The sequence below is a fragment of the Octopus bimaculoides genome, chromosome 16 (assembly GCF_046866305.1).
Source record: "Octopus bimaculoides isolate indiv1 chromosome 16, ASM4686630v1, whole genome shotgun sequence".
Taxonomy (NCBI): Eukaryota; Metazoa; Mollusca; class Cephalopoda; order Octopoda; family Octopodidae; genus Octopus; species Octopus bimaculoides.
In genome coordinates this window covers 48,464,897-48,484,896 of record NC_142943.1, presented here as the reverse complement: position 1 = coordinate 48,484,896, position 20,000 = coordinate 48,464,897, and the positions used below count along the sequence as shown (strand labels likewise).

At 34.8% G+C, this 20,000-nt stretch overlaps 1 protein-coding gene across 17 annotated transcripts in view; it reads left to right on the top strand.

The window, feature by feature from the left end:
* LOC106869579 (uncharacterized) overlaps positions 1–20,000 on the top strand; it is a 373,899-nt gene that overhangs the window by 314,417 nt on the left and 39,482 nt on the right. For 4 of the 17 annotated variants that reach the window (XM_089364762.1, XM_089364760.1, XM_089364761.1 and 1 more), the window contains exon 3: positions 6,296–6,604. The exons of the other annotated variants lie outside the window; for them this stretch is intronic. In XM_089364762.1, the coding sequence (XP_089220888.1) occupies positions 6,502–6,604 (103 nt within the window). In that variant the 5' untranslated portion in view covers positions 6,296–6,501. The remainder of the gene's footprint in view (positions 1–6,295; positions 6,605–20,000) is intronic. 17 annotated transcript variants of the gene reach the window in all.

The following is a 20,000-nucleotide window of genomic DNA, read 5'->3' as shown; positions in this document are numbered from 1 at the left end:
TTCAAAGGTACAAAGCCAGCAGACACCCTATTGACAGGAATGAAACTGCTCATAGCGGAATGGTTTCACAGACAAGTACAAATGTAAAGAAACACACACACACACACACACACACCTACGTTTTCACACATGTATACGTAGACACACGTTTATACATATAACAGTCATTTATTGTAGTTGCTATCTATCTACTAGATCTACTCACAAGGATTTTATCAACCAAGGGCTATGGGAAAAGACACTAACTCAAGGTGCCATACAAAGGTAGTGAATTTCAAATCATAAACATTGCCAGTGCAGCCTCCTGGCTTGCCAGTCCCCAGTCAGACCATCCAATCCAAGCCGGCATGGAAAACGGACGTTAAACGATGATTATGATGATGGTTGGAAAGTGAGATTCTTTATCACATTTTGAATTAATAAAACTATTATTAGAGGTTTGAATTGAAAAACGCTTTTCTTGTGGCACCAGTTCTAGTGAGATGGTCATGTAAAACATTAAAAAAAGCCTCCTTGTCTAGGTGAGAATATAGAAGTGAAGGGGGCAGTTTTATCCTACGTGTTGAGAGGCTAAAATATGATAGAAGGGACAGGAACAGGTTTGTTGCTGTCAAGGAGATATATGACTAGCCAGTATAATATATGGGTAGGTGAGAATATAGCAGGTGAAAATGGGGAGGGAGAGAAAGATGGTGGTAATGCGGTGTCAGATAATACCGTGGAGGTACAAGGTGAAGAGAAGAGAGTGGTGGTGATGGCGGCAGTGGTGGTGATGGCGGCAGCGGTGGTAAGATCAGGAAGGGTGGATGGCTAAAGGCTGCTAGAGAGGGAGACTGAGAGCATATATACACACAAATACACATGCACATTATATATCTTAATCTTTTATTTCTCACTTGTTTCAGCCATTAGACTGCGGCCATGCTGGGGCACTGCCTTGAGAAGTTTCTAGTTAAATGAATTACCCCAGTGATCTCTTTTGTCGAGCCACTAAGTTACGAGTATGTAAACAAACCAACATTGGATGTCAAACAGTGGTGGGGAACACACACACACACACACACACACACACACACACACACACACACACACACACACACACACATGATGAGCTTCTTTCAGTCTTCATCTACCAAATCCACTCATAAGGCTTTGGTCAGCTCAAGGCTATAATAAAAGATACTTGCCCAAGGTGCCACACACCTTGAGCTCATACTAGCATATATCAGCGCGCGTGTGTGTGTATCTATCTATCTATCTATCTATCTATCTATCTATCTATCTATCTATCTATATCTATATATATATATATATATATATATATATATTTATATATGCTGATATGAACACATGGCTAAGTAGTTAAGATGTTTAGGTTTTTCACCCAGTGAGATTCCATATTTGCTACGTAACACCTCTGGCATGTCTTCTACTCTTGTGTTGACTCAATCCTTTGGAAGTGAAATGAGGCAGATTGAAATATTGTGGAAATCCATTGGATGGGTTGTACAGGTAATTCCAAGTCCCAGACTTGTCACTTGCAAAGATTTACCAACTCTGTCCAGAGATTAATTTCATTAATTGTATAATAGATTTTGGTATACTCAGCCAGTTAATATTATAAGGTAGTTCTATTGATTGAACTTCTAAAACACTGATTCATTCAAACTGGTGCAAGATCCATTATCTTCTGTCTTATATTTATTTTAGTCTTTTGACCGTGGCCATACTAGGGCACTACCTTGAAGAATTTTAATCAATCAAATTTTAGTAAAAAACCATGTTTTTTTTTTGGGGGGGGGTTGAAGTGTGCTACTTATTCTATCAGTCACTTTTGCTAAATTGCTAAGTTACCGGGATGTAAGCACACTAACACTGGTTGTGAAGCAGTGTCGTGGGACAAATATAGAAACAAAGACACACACACACACACACATATGTATGATGGGCTTCTTTCAGTTTCTGTCTACCAAATCTGCTTACAAGGCTTTGATCAGCCTGGGGCTTTAGCAGAAGACACTTGCCCAACGTGCTACGCAGTGGTACTGAACCTGGAACCATGTGGTTGGGAACCAAGCTTCTTACAACACAGCCTTGCCTGTGCCTATATCTATATATATTTCACACACACACACACATACACACACACACACACACACACACACACACAAGCCTCACACATTCTCATTCAATTTATTTCTATCTAAATTTTTTACAGAAACAAGAGTAACACAAATCCTTTTTTTTTTTTGCGCAAAAACCATTTTATTTACACAGGGTAGCTGCAGATCTGAATGACACATTGCACACCATTGGATGGTGGTGTTGTTGTTGTTGTTAGTGGTGGTGGTGGTGGTGGAGTTGTGCAATCTAAAAGGTTTTGGGAACAAAATATTCTAACTGAAAACGTTTTAAACTGACAACTTGTAATAAACGGTGGTTTGCTGAAGCATTTATATGAATAAGTATGTTAAAGGTTGGTCACATGATCAGCAAGAATGCTCCCATCTTTGTAATTGTTGCAAGTGTTTGACATAGGATAAATTTGATATTTAAGCACAGAAATAAATAAATAAATGCAACATTTTGGTAAAAGGTGAGAACTGTACAAAGAAAGAGGGTTGCTGTGGTGACAAGGATAAAATAACTTGATTTATCTATTTCATTACATGATAGAAAGCTTTTGTTTGCTACTTATATTGAGAGTGATTCCTGTAGTTTTAGCTATAGTGGCGCTTTCAAAATGCTTCTCAAACCACTGTCACTTGAGCTCTGTGTATGTGTGTGTGTGTACACATATGTATCTATATGTATATATATATATCTATATGTATATATATATATATATATATATATATATATATATATATATATATATATATATATATATAGTTAAAAAAACAATAACAAAAAAACAACAAAGTGATATATACATATTTGCTTATATGTATAAACACGTGTGTGTATGTTTGTATATGTATATATATATATATGTATATATATATATATATATATACATGTGTGTGTGAATATGCAGATATATATGTGCATGCATGTATGCTTCTTTAAATATACATATAGACATGCATCTATATATATATATATATATATATATATATATATATATATATATATACACACACACATATATATATCAATTTAAATAAGAGCTATAACGCAATCCATCATAAAAACTTGTTTAATGACCTATGAACATTTCGATGCAATATCCCGACTCACTCCTGTATGTTATAAAAAATGGAACATTCTCACACACAGAGGCCTCCCCCACCATCTTCAACTCCACATCCCCTGAATCTGTACCCTACCTCACCTTTATTCCAACCTGAACCTTACCTTACAGGCACATACCCCTTATATTGTGGTCGCCCTTTTTGTTGCCAACACAAGGGGCATAACTCCAATGAAGTAGAAACATGTTGTTTTTTTACAGCAACCATAATGCCAGCAAACAGGATGTGACATATTTCAGACCTCCATTGACAAAAGAGCCCATGCCACACCATTCCTTTCAGCCTTTTCTGATGATTGCCAAGGTTTTCCTCAATTTCTGGCATGAAGCTGATTGCTAAATTGGCTGTTATGATAATAGAATATTGTTTTTTCTTTATTAATAGTAACAATATATCCATTCTATTGCCCAATATATACGAGTGCCTGTTATTTATATACATATATGTATGTATGTACATATATCATCATCATCATCCTTTAACGCCAGCTTTTCATGCTGGCAGAGGTTTGGCAGCTTGGAGCTGGAGAGCTGCACCAGCTTCCAGTCTGATTTGGCATGGTTCCTACAGCTGGATGCCCTTCACAGTGTGTGCTGGGTGCTTTTAACATGGCACTACACAAGCGCTTTTACATGGCACTAGCACAAGTGCTTTTTACGTGCACCTGGCACAAGACTCTTGCAGGCAAATCCTCCTTATATTACAGGTACATATATATATATATATATATCTCAAGTATATGTATATATAGGTGCAGGCGTGACTGTGGTAAGTAGCTTGCTTACCAACCACTTGGTTCCGGGTTCATTCTCTCTGTGTGGCACCTTGGGCAGGTGTCTTCTACTATAGCCTCAGGCTGACGAAAGCCTTGTGAGTGGATTTGGTGGAATGAAACTGAAAGAAGCCCGTGATATATATGTGTGTGTGTGTGTGTGTGTGTGTAACAACAGCAACAGTTCTAATATCCCCATTGTTGTCAGCACCAGCACTAGTAGTAGTAGTAGTAGTAGTAGTTTTAGCTCTCACTCTGGAAACCAGTATGTTAAAAATTTCAATAATGAAGTTATGCATTATCAATAATATTAGCATTTGATGTTGATTTTAATGGCAATTGGCTAAAGAATATGTTTTCGATAGATGTGAGGCCGAGCATATAACTAAATCAAGCAAAAACCCTAGGATATTACTGGTTCTTATTTCATTGCCACAAGTGTGAGAGAGGAAATGCGAAGCGAATTTGAACCTCACTGTATGTGTGCATGTATCTGTGTGATTCTTAACATTTGAACTTTTGAGACAGCCATGAGTAAGCACAGTGTTAATATTATGTATTAAGTCAAACGTTTCCCTGTCATAGCTTACAATATCTCTCTAATACTATTAGACATTTAAGATTGTCCATGTATTAAGTTTACATTTTTATTTTTCTCTCGATTGTGATAATGTCCTTGCATGTATCAAACCTTCTTTTATCAGTTTTACAAGACTCAATCTTAATATCAGGAAACCTGACTTTACTTGAGTTACTCTGAATTGGAGAAGCTTTTATTTTGAATTTCAAAAGAAATTTTCTTTTCTTTGGCTTCTCAGCATGTCAAAGATACATTTTATCCACATTCCTCCCCTCCCCTCCCCTCTCTCTGTCTATTATCTTTATCGTATTTTTTTTTTTTTTTTTCACTCCTTACATTTTATACACTTTCATTTGTTTATTTCTTTAGCATTATTTCCCTTCTATTTTCACCTTTCCTTTTGTGTGTATGTATGTGTCTATATCTGTATATACATATCTCTATTTGTGTGTGTGTGTGTGTGTGTGCGCGCGCGTGTGTGCGCGCGCGTGTGTACACAGGTGTGTTTGTGTGTTTGTGGTTCGTTCAGTGTTCCATAGTATTCAAGTGATGTGGCTCTTTCAGTTATACAAGATGTAATTGTTTGAATAAAATATCTTTTCCCCAAATCATGTTATATTATAGAAAGTAGTATGGACACCAACTGCTTTCTATGGTGGCATGACACTTCCTAAGCCACTTTCTGTAACTCTGATGTCATTGTAAACACCACCAACCATACATTCAGAACAGAGTGGTTTGGCATGAAGGGGAAGGGTCAATTAGCAATGAAACCCTTACTCTTCACTATAATGTCAGAAGTTGAATAGAAAGCCATGTTAAAACCAAGGGTAGCTAAAATCCCACCATTGTATAGTTGTTTATTTTTTAAAAATTGATTGCTGCATTTGAAAGAGGAGAGCATAACCCATTAGAAGGTGGCTTGGAGATCAGAGATAGAGTAGTTCATGCTGATTCTGTAGAGTTGCTTGTTAGTGTAGTTAGACTGTTGTAAATACTAATAGACACCTCAAGCATTTGGCTATCTTGTGCTAGTGCTTGTGTGGGTTTTGGGTTTGTCAGTAGAATAACTTTAGACTGTTGTTTCCCCACAGCATAATGATGATTCCTATTGCTGATGGTGGGGTGAGGTGCGAGCGAAGATACTGTTGGCATCACTTAATTAACTTTAATTAACAGATGAAAAAGTGAAGCACAGTCAACTGGTAAAATGCACCAGACAAGATGCAGACATGAAACCATTCCTTCTCGTCAGCTGTTGACTGAAGATGAAGGATAATTTCAGTACATTATCAATGGGATTGTTCTCTTCGGGGTGCCGGTGAATGGTGGCAAGGATAAGACAACAACAAGTATTTGAAAATCTATGAAAAATTACATACAACAAATATATTTAAGTCTGCTAACCTAACAAAAGGTCAGTTTGTATGGCTGAGACAAGTAATTCTTAGGATGAAACGACAGAAAATATTGTTTCAAATTTTGGCACAGGTTCAACAATTTTGTGGGAAGGTTGTTAGTTGTGGGAAGGTTGTTAGTTGATTATATTTGGATAAAGGCGTCAAGCTGTCAGAAGCGTGAGCACGCCAGTCAAAATGCTTAGCGGTATTTCGTCTGCTGTTACGTTCTGAGTTCAAATTCTGCTGAGGTCGACTTTGCCTTTCATCCTTTCAGGGTCAATTAAATAAGTACCAGTTACACACTGGGGTTGATATAATCGACTTAATCCCTTTGTCTGTCCTTGTTTGTCTCATCTATGTGGGCAATAAAGAAATATATATTTGGATATTGGCTCCAGTATTTGATTGGTACTTTATTTTACCAATGCCCAAAAGGAAGAAAGGTAAAGTTGACCTTGGCTTAATTTGAACACAGAATGTGAAGAACTGGAAGAGATGCCACTAAACATTTTATCCAATGCATTTAAGATTTTGTCAACTTCCCACCAGCAAATGTCTTATGAAAAAAGTGAAAACAAGCAAACAACAACAACAACAAGCCCAGAGATTATTGTGCTTTAATTAACAGGGATAATAGACCAGAAGAAACTTTGCACCTCTTCTTCACTGTGGTACCTAGAGGCAATTGCCCTCTGCAATTAAGGCGGTGAGCTGGCAGAAACGTTAGCATGCTTAGTGGAATGCTTAGTGGTATTTTATCTGTCTTTATGTTCTGAGTCCAAATTCCACCGAGGTTGACTCTGCCTTTCATCCTTTCGGGGTTGATAAATTAAGTACCAGTTGCATACTGGAGTCGATCTAATCGACTAGTCCCTTCTGCAAAAATTTCAGGCCTTGTACCTAGAGTAGAAAAGAATTGCCCTTCCCATCTTTTACTCCTCTTTTGCTGTGCATTTGGTTATTTCAGTCTTTATGAAAAAAGAATACGTATCTGTGTAGTAAGAAGTTTGCTTCCCAAACACATAGTTCTGGGTTCAGTCCCACTGTGTGGCACCTTCAGTAAGTGGCTTTTACTATGACCTTGGGCTGACCAAAGTCTTGTGAGTGGATTTGATAGAAGAAAACTGAAAGAAACCCATCATGTGTGTGTGCGTGTTTGCATGCATGTTTGTCCTCCACCACTGTTTGATGACTGCTGTTGGTTTGTTTATGTTCTTATAACTTAAAGGTGTTATAGGGCTGTTGATATAAAGATGCTGATGCAATAAGTACCAGGCTTCAAAAATGAAATAAGTGTTGGGGGTTGATTCGTTTAGACTAAAACCCTTCAAAGCAGTGCTCCAGCATGGCTGCAGTCCAATGACTAAAACAATTAAGAGATAACAGATACCCTTCACAGTCAATGATTTCACCTCTATTTTCTGAAGTAACCTTCAGTACTGACCGTTTCTGTTGAATTCATGGAAACATTGAGCAAATTGGATTGTGATGGTCATATCTTTTACAGGTACATTAGCAATATTTGAGTGAAAAAGTTTTACAATAGTTCAAACATCCAAAATGAAACCTGGGTCACAGACTACATTTGTTGGTACAATTCATACAATTTCTGTTATAAAGATTTCATATTGATTATAAAGATAACATTGGTTGAGGATTCTTAACCCTTTCATTACCATATTTGTTTTGAGATGCTCTGTGTTTTTTTTCAATTAATTTCAAATATAACAAAGAATTTAGTAAAATAACTTAGTTATCATTAAGCTAGTATTAGGAAGATAAATTCTGACTAAGGTTTGATGGAAGATTTTAATTCAAAACTTATGAAAACAAGACATTTGTACTACAGATCCAGAGCCAGTTTCAGCCAGGTTGGTATCAAAAGGGTTAAAGAACTTGTTTTTAACGCACTAAAATTGTATACCTGTTGTTGTTTGTCATTGAAAAATGCTAATTAATTTTATTTTGTGTAGACCTATTAGTGTCCGGATAGCCACAGTCCAACACTGAAATCATTAAAAGAATAAAAGAATGATGTATTTCAAACTACATTATGCAAATTTTGAATCCCTTTTTTAAAGGTGTAATGTGAGGGAGATTTAGTTGCTATTCCAGTGACCACATTGAAGTTTCATCATTGGTTTGAGAATTCACTAGTTGATAAGATCAAGTTAAAGAACATCTTTTTAGATGATTTAATAAAAAGGAATGAAAAGAAAGACAAAAAAAAAGATGTGAGTGCAATTTATCTATGAATAGATTACATTCAGTTACAAAACCTTCAGGGTGAGTGCAAAGATGCTAACATTGAACCCAAAATACTAGCAGCTTTGATATATTCTTGATCGATTCAATTTGCACTCAATAACATCATAAAGATCTTCAGTGATGTTAGAATTGAAGAACATCACTGAAATGGGAATGAGAAATGAATTTTTAAAACATTAAATTCTGTAAGAACCATCTAGTGGGTATTAGAAGATATTTTTTTATATTCAACTTACTTATATAAGTAATTAATTTTCATACAAAATTAAATTTTTTTTTAATATTCAGAATTTTAAATAGCAGCTATAAAAGATCCTAGAAAATAAATTAAATTTTCAGTTTTTGTTATTAAAATTTTATCCTTTTAAACTAATTGATTTTTATATAATTCACATATCTGTATATATATATATATATACATTTTTTCTATAATTCATATATATATATATATATATATATATATATACACACATACACACACATACATACACACACACATACATACACACATACACATGTATAATAGCATTAATTCTTGAGTAGTTTAATAAAATATTTTAGTCATTGTTTTTAATAATCATATTAATCCTTGCACATCTTAGAATATTTATCTCTTGCTCAATCTCCTCTCTTGCATTATGATTCATTGTAGTTTTCTTTCTTTCATTTTAACAATACAATATCTATGATAAGGTTTCCTGAAGATTATGTTTGAATGACCTGAGTGTGGTTGAATAAAAGAGAAATAAAAACCTAAGCTCAAGCAAGCAGTAGTGTCTGTAATCTTTTATCATACGTTTATAAATAGCTAAAAATGCACGGAAAAATTATGACCAAGAATAATAAATGCATGCACTCATATACTTAGATGCAGGCATTACTTATTTAAGAAATATTTGCCTTCCAGTTAGCACTGACTTCTTACACTCAACAAAGTATTTGTAGTAGTGTTCTGCAGTTCTGCAGCCTTGCTGGTGCTATGTGGAAATCCTACCATAAATAAATTTCTATACAATATGTACAAATGCTATAAACCTTCTTTCTTAAAATTGTTTTATACAATGTGTTATAAAGAGAATATTTAAATAACTAAAATATGCATCCATATAAGAGTTTTTATTCGTTTTCTCACCTCAGCTACAAAAAACATTATACATACATACACACACATACACATATATATACATATAGAGAGAGAGAGAGAGTGAGCCTTAGTTGGGCAAAATGCATTGAGACCATAAATAATTGATATTTAAAAAGAAAAACCAAAATGTATTTATATGAAAATGCCATTTATACAACAGGTTTTTGCATAAGAGAGTAGTAGTAGTAGTAGTAGTTTTGATATCTAAAATTGTTGGCTATTTGTATTTCAAAATTCTATCTACCTCTCTCACTCCCTTCGTATACATACATACATGTGTGTGTATGCGTGTGTGTGTGTGTGTGTGTGTGTGTGTGTGTGCATGTAGAGAGAAATAAGAAAAGTAGAACTAAAGGCATGAGAGTGTGTGTGTGTATATATGTATATATATATATTTATATATATAGGCACAGGAGTGGCTGCGTGGTAAGTAGCTTGCTTACCAACCACATGGTTCCAGGTTCAGTCCCACTGCGTTGCACCTTGGACAAGTGTCTTCTACTACACCCTTGGGCCAACCAAAGCTTTGTGAGTGGATTTGGTTGACGAAAACTGAAAGAAACCTGATGTATATATGTGTGTGTGCTTGTGTGTCTGTGTATGACCCCCCACCATCACTTGACAACTGATGCTGGTGTGTGTACGTCCCCATAACTTAGTGGTTCAGTGAAAGATACTGATAAAATAAGTAATAGGCTTGCAAAGAATAAGTCCTGGGGTTGATTTGCTCGACTAAAGGCGATGCTCCAGCATGGCCACAGTCAAATGGCTGAAACAAGTAAAAGAGTATATATATGTGTATATATTATTAGTCAGCAGATGTTCCAGTGTGACTCAAGAGATGGAGCTCATGCCCTGCATAAGACTCTCAACTCTTGAGTCACTTTGTAATACCTATTGATTAACAATGATATATATCATTTAAAGTCTGATTCTTTATAATTTTATTTGTGTGTGTGTGTGTGTGTGTGTGTGTTTGTATGCACATAAATGGTTTACTTCTGTACAAGTAGGAATGTTAGAAAATTATTTCAGCTTTGAAAATGTACTTTGGTCTTAAAATGAAAATTTTTAGAAATACCAAACCGGTTTCGACTTTTTTTTTTTTTTTTGCAATAGTAAATACAAAATAAGTCGAAAATTTCAAAGAAAAAGCAAGTGAATGTCTGTTTGCAAATGCATAGACTCTCTACATTGTGAGTTCTCTTCATTGATCTCTACATTGTATGATCTTACAACTCTCTATAATGAAGGCAACAGAAGACCACTCCAGCATTCATCCTAAGTCTAGTCGTGGATGGCCATAGTTCCAGTCATCTACATAACAGTGGCAGGGCAGGATAAGAGCTCTCAACAAAAGTGCTGGAGAGTGTTCATATGCACAGGACTTGCCCCAGGGCAGACTGCTATATATATGTATATATATATATATATGTATGTATGTATATATATATGTATGTATATATATGTATACATATATATATATATATATATATATATATATATATATATATATATATATATATATATATGTATACATATCTTTAGATACTAGCATAGCTGTTTAGTTTACTAGTTTTATTTGCAACCACATGATTCCAGAGTCTATCTCAGGGCATGGAACGTTAGGCAAATGTCTTTTACAAGATTGACCAAATATATTGCAATATTTTTGTCTATACACTGGCTTGAGAAATGGAATGATAAAGGCAATCACCTGACTTGCTGAAAATAGTCAGGACGTAGCCGCAACATTAATATTATTCTACAGTAAAACTAGTTGCATATATTTCTCATATAATATTTTATTGACATTAGATACACTTTCACACACTAAACTGTTGCAGTAATGCTATTGTATGGTATGCCAAAATATTGTGTATGTGTGTGAAAGATGAAGAGAGTTGGTATAAGTGTGAACGTGTTTGTGTGTATATGTGTGTGTAAGGATGAGTTGTAAACATTTTCAGTGTTTTTGCCATTTTGTGTTTTAATTAAACTTGATTCAGTTTTTGTGTTTTTTGTAATTATTATTATCATCATTATTATTTTAGAAATGTTTATCTTCAGATTATATTAAATTTCCAAATATATTTAATCAGAATAAAACCTTCCTCCAATTAGTTGTCTTGCATGATGGGCAATTTCTGTCATTACGGTGACTTGTTTTTTAAATTAATCTCCAAGTCTGTTTCTCTTACAGAAAGAGAGAGAGAGAGATGAGGGTGTATGAGTTTTTAGCCTGACAGTATTTTAATTTAAATTTTCCAAGTTGAAAAGCTTCCGAGATATGTGTATCATTATTATTTCTTTAATCAAAGGTGTGATTTTCATTATCAGTGACATGTATTTGACATGTGATAGCATTATCTAATACAATATCAGTATGTGATGTGAAATTTGGTTTAGAAATTTCACAAACTTCTCACAAACATTTCAATACAGCTGCATTTTTGTAGATTTGTTTTAATGAATAAAAACAAAAATAATTATTATCATTATTGACTCACCATCCCCAATGTCACTTGAGGGCATGTCCTGACACATCTTTGCCATCATCTTTCCCACTGTTGCTCTCTTTATCCTACTCTCTACTGTGCTCTCCTTTCTTTTCCAACTGAGGTATCCATGTGTCTACACTGCAGCAAGACACCTATATCTGCCCCTTCTATACTTTTAATCTCTGAATTCAAACAAAGTCACACCCCTCCAATACTACTCTCCTCTCCCAGTTGAAGGGGTTTTGTCTTGTAAGGTAAAGTGGTGACCCTGTTCTGTCCCACTACAGTCCCACTACATCGTACCTTGGGCAAATGTCTTCTCCTATAGTCTCAGGCTGATCAAAGCCTTGTGAGTGGATTTGATAGATAGAAACTGAAAGAATCCCGTTGTATATATATATATATTGGTGTTTTCCCCACCACCATTGCTTAACAACCCATGTTGGTGTGTTTATGTCCCCATAACACTTTGCAGTTCGGCAAAAGAGACAGATAGAATAAGTTCTAGGCTTACAAAGAATAAGTGCTGGGGTCGATTTGTTCAACTAAAGGCAGTGCTCCAGCATGGCCGCAGTCAAATGACTGAAGCAAATAAAAAAGCATATATATACTCTTTACTTGTTTCAGTCATTTGACTATGGCCATGCTGGAGCACCGCCTTTAGTCCAGCAAATCGACCCCGGGACTTATTCTTTGTAAGCCTAGTACTTATTCTATCGGTCTCTTTTGCCGAACCGCTAAGTGACGGGTACATAAACACACCAGCATCAGTTGTCAAGCAATGGTAGGGGGACAAACACAAACACACACACACACACACATATATATATATATATACATATATACGACGGGCTTCTTTCAGTTTCCGTCTACCAAATCCACTCACAAGGCTTTGGTCGGCCCGAGGCTATAGTAGAAGACACTTGCTCAAGATGCCACGCAGTGGGACTGAACCCGGAACCATGTGGTTGGTAAGCAAGTTACTTTACCACACAGCCACACCTGCGCCTGTATATATATATACATTTTCCTTGGGAAAATTTACATATATATATATATGTATATATATATATATATATATATATATATGTATATATATATATATATATATATATATATATATATATATATATATATATATATATATATATATATATATATATATATATAAACACCATATTTTTTTTTTCCAACTTGCCATAATTTTATATTTATTTCTATATTAACTCTATTTCCATAACATGTCTTTCAGAAGCAATATGCTGCTTAAATTTTTATTTTCTTTTGATTTTGTGGAGTTATTATTACCATAACACACAATACTTTAGCCAAAATATATTTTATTTCATTATCTCACCATTCCATTCTGTGGAATGGCTAAGTGGAGTAAACATGCTACGTCTGAGAGAATGATAAATGATGGAAATGGTAAAACTTTGAAAAAAAGAAAAATTCTGTGAACTCTAATTTTAAACCGATTCTTAGGTTTGAAATGTGATGTTCTCTTTGGTTACACAGCAAGTGGTAATATTCAAGATTATAATGCTACCTGTTCAGTTCACTATTTTTATCCTTGCTTCTTCCCTCTCTCTCTCTCTCTTTATATATATATATATATATATATATATATATATATATATATATATATATACATACACATACACACACACACACACAAACCTATATATATATATATATGGGAGTGTGTATATGTGTGTATATACATATACACACACTCACACACACACATCACAATATATCATACACTTATATATATATATATATAGAGAGAGAGAGAGAGAAAGAGAGAGACAGAGAGACATATGCACACATATGTATGTGTTTGTATGTGTATTTACACACGCATATATATGGATATACATTTCTCTCTCTGTGTGTGCAGGTATGGCTACATAGTTAAGAAGTTTGTTTCCCAACCACATGGTTTCAGGTTCAGGCCTACAACATGGCTCTTTGGGCAATTGTCTTCTACTATAGCCCAGGGATAATCAAAGCCTTGAAAGTGGATTTGATTGACAGAAACTCGATATTTACGTCCTATTTACTTATAGTTTTATTTGTTTTAAGATCCACCATTCCAGAAAAGAATTTTTACACACTCTCTCAAAGTCTGTAAATTCTTATGGCCTCAATAATATATATATATATATATATATATATATATATATATATATATATATATATATATATATATATATATATATATATAAACACCATTTGAGCATGGCCGTTGCCAGTACTGCCGGACTGGCCCTCGTGCCGGTGGCATGTAAAAAGCACCCACTACACTCTCGGAGGATTTTGTAGAAGACATTTGCACAAGGTGCTGTGCTATAGGATTGAACCCAAAGCCTCATGGTTGCAAAGAAGACTTCTCATCTACACAGTTATGCCCACACATTATTAGATGACTTGTTTTACATTTAAACCATTAGAAGGGTATAAAGGAAGTAATAACAGCTCTGACTAAAGCCAAAAAAATTAGGACATACTAATTAATTACCATAGTTGTATGAAAGCAATTTTATCTCTCTATGTAACTACCTACCCATCCAGCTATTTGTGTGTGTGTGAACAGATACTTGAAAATAAAAATGCGTTGTATATATTAAGATCCAAATTTTGTGACTTATTTATTTACTGTTTATTTTTTGCTAAATATTAAAATATTAAAATTTGCATCAATTTTAATATTTGCAAATTTAATTTCTTTTCCGAGTTAATAAAAATACGCTTTAATCTTGAACGATTTCCTTAACACTCATTCAAGTTTTAGATTCTGTTTTTCTGGGGATTTAAGGAACTGTTACTTCTGCATCTGTCCATCAGCAATAGTGTTTGTATCCTTGAGCTGAGCAGATAACTCTGCTAGCCCCAGTATGCATGGTCATACCTTTTTTTTTTTTTCGTGGTGGAAGTATTAGTAGTAGCAAGGCCATACAGCTGTAAAAACAATATAAGCTAATTAGGGAGTTCTACATGGTTGCATGCCTGCTAGAAATAGCAGCCAGCTCTCACTCGAACTGCACCTTTACTTAAAAAGCAAGCATATAATGGGCTATATTCTTTTCTTTGTTTCAGTCATTTGACTGGCCATACTGGAGCACCACTTAAAAAACGGTTTTAGTTGAAGAAATCAACCCCAGAACTTATTCTTTGTAAGCTTAGTACTTATTCCATCAGTCTCTTTTACTGACCTGCTAAGCTACAGGGACATAAATACACCAACATCGGTTGTCAACCACATACACATGCACACAGACACACACACACACACACATAAACATATATATATGGGCTTCTTTCAGTTTCCATCTACCAAATCCACTCACAAGCCTTTAGTTAGGCTGAAGCTATAGTAGAAGACACTTGCCCAAAGTGCCATACAATGAGACTGAACCTGTAACCATGTGGTTGGGAAGCAAACTTATTGCTTGATTATAGATGACCTGGAGTTAAAGAAGAACTAGATATAAGCTATAGTGTGTGTGTGCATGTGTGTGTACCTTTGTCTAGACAGTTATCACATGGTGGCTGTAAATGAGCATCATTGTCATACAAGTGAGGTTGTTTGTTTCTAGTCTTCCATGAAATGCATGTCTGGCCTTGGGGAGATATTACTTTACTAGGAAACAGGTGAGGGTTGGCAACAGGAAGGGCATCCGATTGTAGAAGATTTGCCTCACCAAATTCCATCTGACCCATGTAAACATAAGGAAATGTTAAATGATGATGATGATGTATTTCATTTAACCTATATCGTATTTTATTTAAACTATGCTATATCACATACTGTGTTGCATACTGCATTATATATATTATATTTTATTTATTCTATACTTTTACGCTTCTGCCCCCCACCCTTGTTATTTATGGTAGGGTAGTGTAGAGTTGTATCTGAGGATGTCTCTGGTTATGCTTATTTAGTCTTCTGCTGATTAACCCCAGGTCTACCTTGATCAACAAGTCTGATAATCAAACAAATTCCAACCATGACTATCCCACTTTTTCAGAAATATTTTATCTCAAATCACATTATTGAATATGGCCTTCATTTTCTGGGGTTTTTTTTAAAGTAGGAAAACAAACAACACAGTGTGATATGAGAAAGATTTTGTTAGTATTTCTAGCATTACAGTTGACCACATAGACGCTTCCTCATTTATTCATATATATATATTTCAGTTGTGGAGTTAAGGTAGTTGGGGTAGATGTGGTTGGGGTGGTGGATATATATACATTTTTATGTAATATTCTGCAATGTGTCTCTTTGAAGTTGGCGTCACCGTCTTTCAAAATATGTCTACTGTCTTCTCTGTTGGTCATTTGGAATTGCTGAAATTTGGAAATTTTGTTTCAGTTACATTTTCTGAAAATGACTCTTGTCAACTTCTTTTTTTTTTTTTTTTTTTAATTTATTCATTTATTTATTTATTCATTTATTTGCTTATTAAATTGATTTATGTGTTTATAGAATAGAATTTATTTCTTGCTGTAGACAGTATTATTGCAGAGAGATATTGAAATTTGTCTTGATAGAGCTTAAAAGTTAAATACAGAATATTAAATTGATATTGTAGATAAAATAAATACTGAAATAAAAAACAACAACAACAACAACAAAAACAACCTAAAAAGTGTATAAACAATTGATTTCATCATGATCTAATATAGCATTTGGCTACTTCATATATTTTTAAAGATTTTTAAAAATCTTAAATACAAAACGCTGTGTGCATGTGTATGTGTGTGTGTGTACACACACACACATATAAGTATGCACACACACACATCAAAATGGGAGACTGGAAAAATTTTTGGTGTTATTTTATTCACCGTTACACATGTTTCATTTAGTAATAGGAGTTACAAAATTGTACATGTTAGAGAAACATGTAAGATATCTCCTATTAGAAATTCCTCAGACAGAGAATCAAATAATTACTTATCATTGGTGAATGTCAGTGAATAAATAATACCAAAATTTTTTTCTAATCTCTTATTTTGATATATATAATTACTCTGCAAAAAATGTTTCCCAGAAATTTCAACTCTTGTGTATACCTCATACAAATATAACATCTGTATAAGGATTTGGAACACTGGAATAAGCAGATGTGCTTCAAGAGGACACACCTTGGATTTTAACCCCATCTACGTAATATGTGTGTGTGTACATATACATATACATACAGGGGGAGGGCTGAAAAGTTCCTGGCTTTAAGGATATTGTGAAAGACCTGGTTGGAGGCCTAACCTTCCGAGTTCTTTTACAGGGCTTAGAGAAACTGAAGGACTGCTGCAAAAAGTGTGTGAATCTGAGAGGGTAATATGTTGAATAAAATCATAATTAACTGATCCTCCCGTATTTTCTTTTACTCAAAGCCAGGAACTTTCCAGCACCCGCTTCTATATATTTCCCTCTCATTTTCTCAAGTGCTGACTATCTGAGAAATGCATTAGGGAAACATGGGACCTGTAAGATGTAGAATGGGAAATTGCAAAGATTTACTTTGCTCCCCTTGAATGACTGGAATAAATATCTGGCTATCAAAGATGGCTTACGCTGAGGACTGAGTGTGCAATGTGAATTAGCAATGACAGTTGGGTGTTGCGAGTTGTTTGTGGAAAGGTAGGTACATGCTATAAAATACAAACACAAGATTTGAAAAGTAGTTTAATCACATCTGAGAAAGTTCAGCTTTGAAGAGAATAGGAAGTAGCATCAAGACACATTGAAATGTTAATGGTGCTTGCATTGAATAGCATCATGAGAATGATAAACTGTGGTGGTGGTGGCGGTGGCGGCAGCGGTAATGAGAATGTTTTATTTAAATGAGTGTATATGATATGCTCGTCTTGTTATATGAAAAATGAACTCTCACATATATATATAATGTAGATGTGTGTGTGTGTGTGTAAGTGTACATGTGTGTGTGTATGTATGAGATTATATATATATATATATATATATATATATACATATATATATATATATATATATATATATATATATATATATATATATATATGAGAGAGAGAAAGAGATCCATCTAACTCATGCTAGTATGGAAAAGTGGTTGTGAAATGATTGAATAAATATGCAAGTGGGGGAACAGGGGAGGGTTAGTGTGTATGTGGGATGTGCTTTTGTGTGTGTGTGTATGTGTACGAGCACGCGTGTGTGTGCACGTGTTTGTTTGTGTGTATGTGTGTGTGTGTGTGTGCTCATCTAGGACTATGGCAATTTGGATTTTAGATTCTCAACATGGAGGTTGCGGCTTTTCTACCTCTGTTTTATGTAATAAAGAATCAAACTTGATTTCATCTGCTGCTGCTACTACTACTACTGCTACACCAATGCCTAAGTATAGGGTATTGTTGTTGCTTTTGTTTTGTTTCCTCGTTAGTTTTTAATTTATTTTCTGTGTGTCTTTCTGGATTTTTAAATAAATATCTGATTAAACTAGAAATTCAGCATAAATTCCGGAAATATATTCATTTATCTAAGTTTTATCTCTTCCATTAATCTTCATTACTTCCTGAAATTGTCATTCGGAGAAAAGAAAGCCAAAAAAAATAAAAAAGGAAACAACAAAACAACAAAAGAAAAAAAAAGACAACCTGCAATTAAACTCCATTCATATTTAAATTCATATTTTATATTATAATCACCCTCTGTGTCTATACACACACACATATTTGTGTGTTGAAAGCAAAATTATACGACTTAAGTTATTATATATTAAGCAAGCTGTAATATATTCTCAAATCAGACATGTATGCATTTTGTAAGTATCTAGATCATTTGGCATTTAATTATACATTTTAGTTTTAGCAAAATGAATTTTTACATTTCTATTCGTAATAATGTGCAACCATTTTCATCTCAAATATCAAATAAATATCTTCTTTTTTTTCTTCTTCTCTTTTTCTTTCTGCCCCCCCCCCCCTTACCTCTACCGCATACTTTGATAAACCAACTTTTTTTCCCCCTCACTACCTCTTTCATTTGTTAAACTACCTTGCCCTTTTCCCCTCTTTACATCTATTAATCTATCTAGTTTGTTACTATACTCTCTTTCTGCTTTTTCTCTCTCTCACAAATATGTCTCTCACCCACCCCTCTCTCTTCTCTTTCACTCTACTCTCTCCCTCCCCCTCATACATTCTAGCTTTTTATACCCATTACTCCCTCTCCCTGTCTCTTACATCTCTCCTTCATATACATTGTCTGTTTCTTTTCTCTCTCTGTACTCCTTCTGTATCTCTACTATCTCCTTACTTGCCCCCTCTCTTCCTGTTCTATCCTTACTCTTTCTCTCACAAATGTACTTCATTTTGTACTCTTTCCATACTCAAGCTGTTCTTTGTGTATGTAATTGTAGTTTCATGGTGTTAATCAGGTGAGAAATAAAATGCTCACCTGGATATGGCACACCACTCTATCATAAGTAATATTTGAACTGCTCTGGGGCATGCTTCCATCAGCTAGGTGGACTGAGGCAATGTGGAATAAAGTTCGTCTTGCCTCATGGAGGCTATGACAAGGAGGTTAAGACCTTTCATAATATGCTGTGCTTGAGAAGCCTCATCAAGTCAAGTGAAATCATAGTCATGGCCGATGCCAGTGTGACATAACTGGCTCCCATGCCAGTGGCACACAACTGGCTCCCGTGCTGGTGGCACATAAAAAGCACCCATTACACTCTTGGAGTGGTTGGCGTTAAGAAGGGCATCCAGCTGTAGAAGCCATTCCAAATCAGACTGGAATTTGGTGAAGCTCTCTGGGTTACCAGTTCCAGTCAAACCATCTAACCTATGCTAGCATAGAAAAGTGGATGTTAAATGATGATGCAGGCACCTACAAGTTCTAAGTTCAATCCCAGGGAAGGCACTAAGGTAATTCACAAGAAATTAAACTGAAGCCAAAAAATGCCATGAAAAGCATGAGAACAGAATGAGAAGAGTGTACTCTCATGGATCAAATAAAGTGTTAAGGTTTGAAATTGCGAAACAAGAACCGAGTTTAACACAAGACACCCGAAGAAGGCTGGAAC